The sequence below is a fragment of the Etheostoma spectabile genome, chromosome 23, assembly GCF_008692095.1.
Source record: "Etheostoma spectabile isolate EspeVRDwgs_2016 chromosome 23, UIUC_Espe_1.0, whole genome shotgun sequence".
NCBI classification, from domain to species: Eukaryota; Metazoa; Chordata; class Actinopteri; order Perciformes; family Percidae; genus Etheostoma; species Etheostoma spectabile.
This window is the reverse complement of record NC_045755.1, coordinates 3,587,589-3,595,921: the sequence shown is the minus strand read 5'-3', so window position 1 is coordinate 3,595,921 and position 8,333 is coordinate 3,587,589. Positions and strand designations below refer to the sequence as shown.

The following is an 8,333-nucleotide window of genomic DNA, read 5'->3' as shown; positions in this document are numbered from 1 at the left end:
AGAGAGAGAGAGAGAGAGAGAGAGAGAGAGAGAGAGAGAGACATTGTGTCGTATGACCGTTAATGAATTTAACACTTCAGCGGAGGACTTGCTCATTTCTAGTGGCTTGACGGTTAACGGTGAAGTAGGGGATTTGATTGGCGGGGGTGTTTTGGCGACTGTAATGATATTAGTGTTGTAAGTTAGCAGTAGACTTGATTAACCCGACCCAAGGTGAGTCTGATGAAAACTGATGTGTTCAGCCCTGAGACTTTCTCGAATTGAATTCAATGTGTGCTTCTTTTATCGATATATTTAACAATATCTTTTTTTGCATTTCTAATCCAAACAACGTTTGTGCCCGTAGCAAGACACCTGTCAGGTTTGAAATCCATCTGACTAACAGTTCAAAGGATATGTGCATAACACACACACACACACACACACACACAGATGTTCCTGCAATTTATATGTAGATATTCATGGACAGCGACTATAACAAAATGAACAGCAACATAAGTAGGCCTGCACAATTAATTGTTATACAATAGCGATCTTGAATCACCCTGTTCACCATTTAATTTTGAAATAACTTAGATTTTTTTTTAAGGCCTCTTTAAATGATTCTCATTTAATTTTACAAGCCAACTGCATCATAAACGCTACTACTTTCCTCTGTGAGCTTTAAACATAGACTGTATAAAATAGGTTTTAAAGCGCTGTATTGCTCCCCCTTCTCTTCATTGAGGCCTCTATGTTTACAAGCTTGTGGTGACAATGTGCTATAGGTGCCATAATAAATCTGTGTTTGGTACTGCCTGTTTGTTTTGTTTTGTCATGGTTCATGTGTGCGATGAACCTTACACTTCGTGGCAGAGAATTATGATATCATTTCTAAGCTAAAAAATCGTGATTCATATTTTTCCCCTGAATTGTGCAGGCCTAAACATAAGTATCAAAAAGGTCAACGTCAAAACATTAATAGGACCAAAACACAGCAACTCACCCATCATCAAAACCACTAACCAGTGCCATAGGCAAGACCACCTTTGTTGAGTCCAAGACAAATCAAAGACCGAGACTAGTCGAGTCCAAATGAGAGACAGAAAATAAATCCTCTTCCTTATTGTGTACGGCTGTACGTCCTGAAGAATCCACAGTACAAAGTGTTTGTCGGCATTGCGTCTAAAATGAAAATGACTAATGGCTCAGTGTGTGCGTGCGGTGTGGAGACGCACGGCGCAGCCAGGCCCGGGCACATACAATGGGACCGATGTCAATGCTCATTCTAGATTTTGAATCATATATTGCTGGACTCGGACAAGACCAACTGAAATATTTGGCCAACGAGTCCAAGACTAGTCCGAGCCAATAAGAAAACGCCTGGAGTCCAGACTACAGCACTACAGCATTACAGTACTACAGTACTGCCACCAACCATGTCATCATCCATACCTTGCAGGGATTAGGGCTGCACGTTATGAGGAATACAGTCTATCTAACTGTGATTATTTTGACTGTAATATTGCAATTGCGATTTGATTCCCGATATTGGAGGGAATGATCATTTTTGTATCATTATTCTCACATGTTTTGCCTCTAACAAATATTGCGCCCCCTGCGATTTGGATATTGCACTAGCACATATTTTGATTTTAATAAAATTGCGATTAATTGTGCTGCCCTAGTTGGCATGCTGTTACTGTCAGCAACAAAACATAAACAACAATGTGATTGTTGACGTACGTCGGCAGTATCAACAATGCCAACATTATTATCAGTGAATCATCACGATGACAACAATTTCAGTCACATCAGCAATCCCCACCAACATAATGACTCATAACATTACCAATGCCATCAAGCAACAACTGCTTCATTACACCTACAAAATCAGCAGCCGACAACAAGGAACAACAACAACAACAACCAATCACAGCCTGAGCGAGTGACTCGAGAGGAGGACAACTGGCAGAAGAAAAGAAGAAAATAGAACAGATGGATTGATGAACAGAGGACAAGCCTGTCGACATACTGTGAGTATCCAACTTTCACTGTGTTTGTGACAGTGTACACGCAATGCGCACACTTAACAACCCAAACACACATGCACGTTCATCTAACAGTACACATTTAGGGACACACACACACAGACACACACAGACATACACACACACACACACACACACACACACACACGTCCATCTAAAAGTACACATCTAGGCACACGCATACATGCACACACGTTCATCTCACGGTACACTCATCTCTAGGCACATGCACAAATATGCATACAAACACACACACACACACACACAACACACACACACACACACACACACACACACACACACACACACACACACACACACACACACATTCACCTCACAGTACACGTCGAGGCACATGCACGCACACGCACACACATATACATGCGCGAGCGCACACACACACACACGCACACACATATACATGCGCGAGCGCACACACACACACACACACATACACATCTCACATCTAGGTATACACACTCGCACACACGCTGTTAAAACGTGGGCTTGCAGTCCACTGATGAAGTTGGTTTTGTCACATAGCAAACAATCATCTTTTGTTCTATTTATAAGACATTATTTATAGCCGGGATAAATGAATAAGAACTTTAAAATCTGCACCCTGTCCTCACTAGACTGTGTTGGAGTTTAACACAGGGACATAAAGAGAGAGGAGGGGGTGGGTGGGGAGTGGAGAGTGGAGAGGGGTTGGGAAGGGCTCTGCAGTCCCAGAAACAGTGGAGAGAACAGTGCCAGCAGCAGGGAAGTAGAGCATCAATTAAGGGCGGCGTGCCCTAGATGGCACAGTGATGTTCCCACCGTGCTCCACCACACTGCGGCCACCACTTCCCTTTATGTCTCTGTCTCGCTCACACACTCTGTCTTTCTGTTGAACTACTTGGAAAGACCTTTCACTGTGTCCACTAAGACCCTGACCTCTCGTCGAAAACATGAGGCTAATCCAAACCCTGACTGCAAAACGTTAATCATCAATGGATGGGTCGGTTGTCAACTATTAAGTAATTTGCCAATTTTCATGAAAAAGCAAAAGTAAAAATTCTCTGATTCATGCATTTCACATGTAAATACTTTCTGGTTTTCTTCACTTCTCTGTGACAGTAAACAAGACATTTGATGACGACATCATGGGCTTCGGAAAACACCGATCGACATTTCCTCACCATGTTCTGACATTTTACTTTTTACTTTTGCACATGTTCTTTCTGTGATCCTTCCAGCTGAGAGCTGTGGCCTACCTGAGACCCACATGTGCACACACAAAGAACACACTATGGTGGTGTTGATTGTTGAATTATTGAATAGTGAGCGACAGGGACACCCACAGAGCATACACACCAGGGGATGGTAATATGACACCAAGGCAAACCTTTTGTACATGCCTGCTACCTGGCAAGATTAATCCAGCATTAGGTGGAGGAGAAATGCTACGTCACAAACTGAGGAAGGGTGGTGGAGGTGTTCAAGTGCACACACACACACACACAAGCACACAAACGCACATACTAGCCACCACTGCATGCAAGGGTAATTCAGTGGGAGCAGACAAAATGTGATGGGTCAGTGTCAGAACTGTGACATCACATCCTGTCAGTACAGATGCAGCTCAGAAAACGCTGACGCATGAAACTTTCTTCACGGCATTAACACGTGGACTTGTGCAATGACAATAAAGTCGATTCTATTCTGTTAAGATTGTGTTTTTGGAGATGTGCTGCTGCAACTAAACACAATGTTGCTGCTAGTAAATGCAACCATTCCAATCTGTATTTCTGTTAATTTCACTGCCATTGCTGACAATCTCCCTTTGGCTGGTCTTCTAATCACATGGCACATTTTGGACAACAACTCATTTTTGATTGGTTCCAGGCGGCTGCTTTCATCCCTACTCTGTTTGCTGATAAAACATCTGTTTCCAACTGAGTCATAGCTACTAACTCTCCCCCCATCATACACACACACACACCCACACCCTTACTCTTTTTTGCTGATGCATCAGGTTCAAACAGACGTCAGCAGCTCCAGTTAATGTTTGGCTAACAACATGGCTCGGATCATCGAGTCCTGAACTAGTCTGCAGCCATTACTGTGTGTGTGTGTGTGTGTGTGTGTGTGTGTGTGTGGGGGTGTGTGTGTGTGTGTTTTTCACATCCGGTCCAAATTTCAGGTAATTTTGGAGTAAAAAACTCCAGCCAACTAGCCCGTCCATCCTCATTTAGTCATTACACAACATGATTGAACTTCCTTCTATATAGGGGAGGTTTTCCTAATCCCTGTGCAGTTAATCCCCCCCCCCCCTCCACTGAGTGTCCCCCTCCAGGCTGCAGTCAAAACAGACGCAGCTCATTCCTCACAGCAGGAAAAACAGAGCGGGCAGACAGACGTTGACAGGGACTAGCAGTCAGAAATTTCAAGGGGGGCGTCAACCTGTATTCTGTTTCTGTTTGAACGTGAAGGAGAGGGATGAGGATGACGGAGGAGAGAAGATGGAACAAGGAAGAAGAAAAGGAAGAGAAGAAATGGCCTAACATGGCACTCAAGAGTAAAATCTCCTTTATGACCTAGATGAGAGAGAAATAAAAAGGTGAGACTAACGGTAAAACTGATACTGCTTCTGAGAGAATGAAATTCCTGCGGTTGGTCGGTTAAAGCCTTCACTTGCTGTCATCAACAAGAAAATCCCCTCCAGGAATATTATAGAATGTGTCAAAAAGATAAACCAAAGTATCACTACCAGCTCACTTTTAACTACCAGCTCACTGTTAAGCACCTTGGTCATCCCAAGTCATTGTACAAGTCTCTATATAAACACCACATACAGTATAGAACAGGCTACAATAAGATATCAGATATTAGTCATGGCTACAGCCCGATATGTTGGCAGGCCGATATCATCGGCTGATATTAGGCATTTCACCAACTATTGGTAGTCAGTATGGGAAAAAAAAAAAAAAACTGATGGTCAACCATGTTTTGAGTGTTATGAGTTTGTCCACCAGAGGACGCTCAACAACGTCCCTGTTGGCAACACTTTAATAATTTTTTGTTTTGTTTTTGTTCAAAGGACTTTAAGTTTCATATCTGAAGTTTGTATTTTTATACACTTTATTTATCAGAACTTTAATATGTTTTGATGTTCCTCTGTTCTGGTGTGACAATAAAAAAAAAGAATCATTATTTTAGTGAGAACTAAATGCTAGGTTACTAGGTCTACAGTTGAAAATTAGCCAACTGGCTAACACTGGCGCATTACAGAAATGATGATTAATGCGCAGTGTCCTAATCAAAAAAATAAATCTTAAAGAATTCATACTACAAAATAACTAATGTTAGGGAAATCTGTTTAGGTTTTGTTAAGCGTTTCTGGATTTAAAAAAATATTATATATGGGCCGATATATCGGAATATCGGATTTATAAATAACCAATTATTTGTAATGGCCTTAAAAATCCTTTATCGGTCTGGCTCTAGTCATGGCATTAGAGATCAAAAGAAATTCTATGAGGGTGTCTGTGAACCTGCCATCAAATTACTTTGGAATGTTGGACATATTAGCACCCAGCGTGAACAATGGAGTTTGTAGGCAAACTGAAGTCATTTTATATAAATATGATAGGAATTTTGTTTTTTAGGAAAATGTATTACTCACATAAACTATTAAGTTAGTGAGAGTCTCTGGATATTAGTTAGAATAAAGGGTTGACATGTTAGCAACAACAACAAAAAATGAATATCCCGCTCCACTAGTTAGCTAGCAGTAATGGTAAAATTTTGGGTAAACTGTAAAAATACACGGCTACAATTGATAACTGATGAAATAACGTTAGCTAAAACTATTGACTAGGTAAAATGGTTGAAGTAGCTAGTTGACATGTTAGGTATAAGGAATAACGAGTTAAAATAGTTAGGTTAATGTAATGGATAAATAGATGAAATAGCTCAAAGTTGGATAATTGGTTGAAATTGATGAACTAAATGACAGTAACGTTGGTATGAAGTCCCTATTGCTAGGGAGAACTGCAATTTCACTCAGCACAACAGACCCATTCAGGAATATTACAGAAACATTATGCATTACTAGACACAAATATAGCCTGTTATTACAGTGATGCCAGTCCAAATGGTGGACCGTTAATGTCAGTAACGTTACTGGCACATTGTGAGGGGGTATCATTGGAAAACTGTAACAATGCTTAACGTTAAGTGCCTTAAAGGTCACTGTCAACTCACTATGGAGCCCCACATGTAGCACACACTGAATACCAGTGTGAATATGACTGGAACATCATAAGGATATCTGGCGGGAAGTTAGTCAACTCACGTGCCAAGGACTTCTTTAAAATCGAAAATCTTCTTGATGTCGTCGACTTGTTTTTTCCACGTCTCTCCTCTGCCGGTGTCTCCGTTCTCCCGAGCCATGGCGCTGCTTTACCGGCCCAAGTCCGACCGACACTGGGCTGCGAGAAACAAATTAGAATACAAGCGAAGGAGTAACGTTAACGTTATCTGAAAAAAGTGGAATAAGCCGAACTGAATGTGACGTTAAGAGGTGTGGAGTGTCCCGGTGGTCTGTGCTCCTCTGCTGCAGGACCATCTGAGTCCTCCTGCAGGTTACCGTGTCCCTGCTGCCTCAGTGCCTCCCTCCTCCTCCTTGTGTGTCTCTCTCTCTCTCTCGCTCTCTCTCTCTCTCTCTCGCTCACTGGCCGTCTGGACAGCGGCTGTCAAGACACGAGAGAGATAACTACACTTCTCGTCAGCGCTTTCATAATAAAAGCCTATGTATTTAACGCAGGCGTGTGAAGACATTTGGTTGCTATGCTGTTATATGTAGTATAACAATGAAGTATACTACAACCACTTTTACTACCATTACTAGGACTAATAATATCAAATCAATATCATCATCATCATCTTGATCATCATACACAGCTCTACGAGCTTTATGTAGGCTACATTTTTAGGCGTGATAAAAACATTACTTAAACAGCAGAAACAGTAGTTTAAGCAAGGAACCTGAAAGGGGGTCCTCAGAGTAAATGCAGGCTGGCCGCCAAATTATGTAAAAAATGAATAAATAGCAAAGTTCAATTGGCCTATTTGTTAGGAAAACACATTTTATTTACACATTGAAGATGAGCTTACTAAGCCACTAAATAAGCCATTCAATTAAGCTTACTGTACCTTCCATACGTTTAACATGAAAACATTATGTATAAATAATCTAATATCCATTTATTTATTTTTGATCTCTAACTCAATTGTATATAATATATGTAGTAGAGGGCCCCTATTCAGTGTCGGTCTCTCTTTCAGCTTAGGGATCCTTGGCCTAAAAATTGTTGAAGACCCCTGCTCCAGTGAATTAATGGTGTAGTGGTTTAATTGCTTTTGAAATATATTCCGGTTATGATAACAGTCAAATCATGCTCACTTGCAAATGGATAACCTCCAAACTCAACAATTTCTCCTCTCCAAACCCATTATGTTTATTATTATTATTATTATTATTTTTATTATTATCAAACATTTTCACAGTTAGGCTGTCATCAATTTCACCAGTTTCTTAAAAAAAAGAACTTTTGTTGTGCTTTTAGTTTGAAGGCAACATCTCCCAATTTCCTGTGTTACGATACTTACGCTTGTCTAGCTTGACCGCTGAGCTGTTGCCACCTGCACTAGTCTAAACGTTAATTGCTGTGCTGTCGGCACTTTTTCGGGGTTTCCACTCCTTCAATAAGAATATGGTATGCGTCGTTTTCGATTTTTAACTCCCTTACTTTATAAAGATATACTGTATAAATACACTAAAATCGAGCCTTATTGTGGCAATGCAGGTTATGGCAATATAGAGAGCTGCCTACTGTCCGACAGAGGGGGAAGAGGTGTGTGTGTGTGTGTCTGGTCAGGACGTGGCAGCAGTAAATTCGCAATGCACCAACTTCCTGACAACAGATATCATGGACCCATAACCCTTTAGGCACCCCAAACTCTGTGGGCATTTCTCAGCACAGCCGCACGGTGACCAGCAGTGACCCCGGCTGCAGCTGCACGTTCACCTGGGTTTAACCGGCCCGCATAACGCCTGGATTAGACCTCCATAGTTTCAGTTTGCAGAGGAGCACTGATCCCCAGGACTCTCTTCTGACAGCTGCTGGGGCCGGGTTACTTCTCTCTCCCTCTCACTCACACACACACACACACACAGGGAGGGAGGGAGGGAGGGAGAGGACAAAGTGTTGCAGCCTCAGCTGCTCATGAGTATTCCGGCTGCAAACTACTGCAGCT

The 8,333-nt window shown here is 41.7% G+C and overlaps 1 protein-coding gene and 1 long non-coding RNA gene across 3 annotated transcripts in view; both read right to left on the bottom strand.

Moving 5' to 3' along the window:
• camk1da (calcium/calmodulin-dependent protein kinase 1Da) overlaps window positions 1-6,727 on the bottom strand; it is a 68,652-nt gene extending 61,925 nt beyond the window's left edge. For both annotated transcript variants that reach the window (XM_032504680.1, XM_032504682.1), the window contains exon 1: window positions 6,370-6,727. In XM_032504680.1, coding sequence (XP_032360571.1) covers window positions 6,370-6,467 — 98 coding nt within the window. In that variant the 5' untranslated portion in view covers window positions 6,468-6,727. The remainder of the gene's footprint in view (window positions 1-6,369) is intronic.
• LOC116672827 (uncharacterized) overlaps window positions 1-8,333 on the bottom strand; it is a 174,131-nt gene that overhangs the window by 119,311 nt on the left and 46,487 nt on the right. The gene's annotated exons all lie outside the window — the stretch shown is intronic.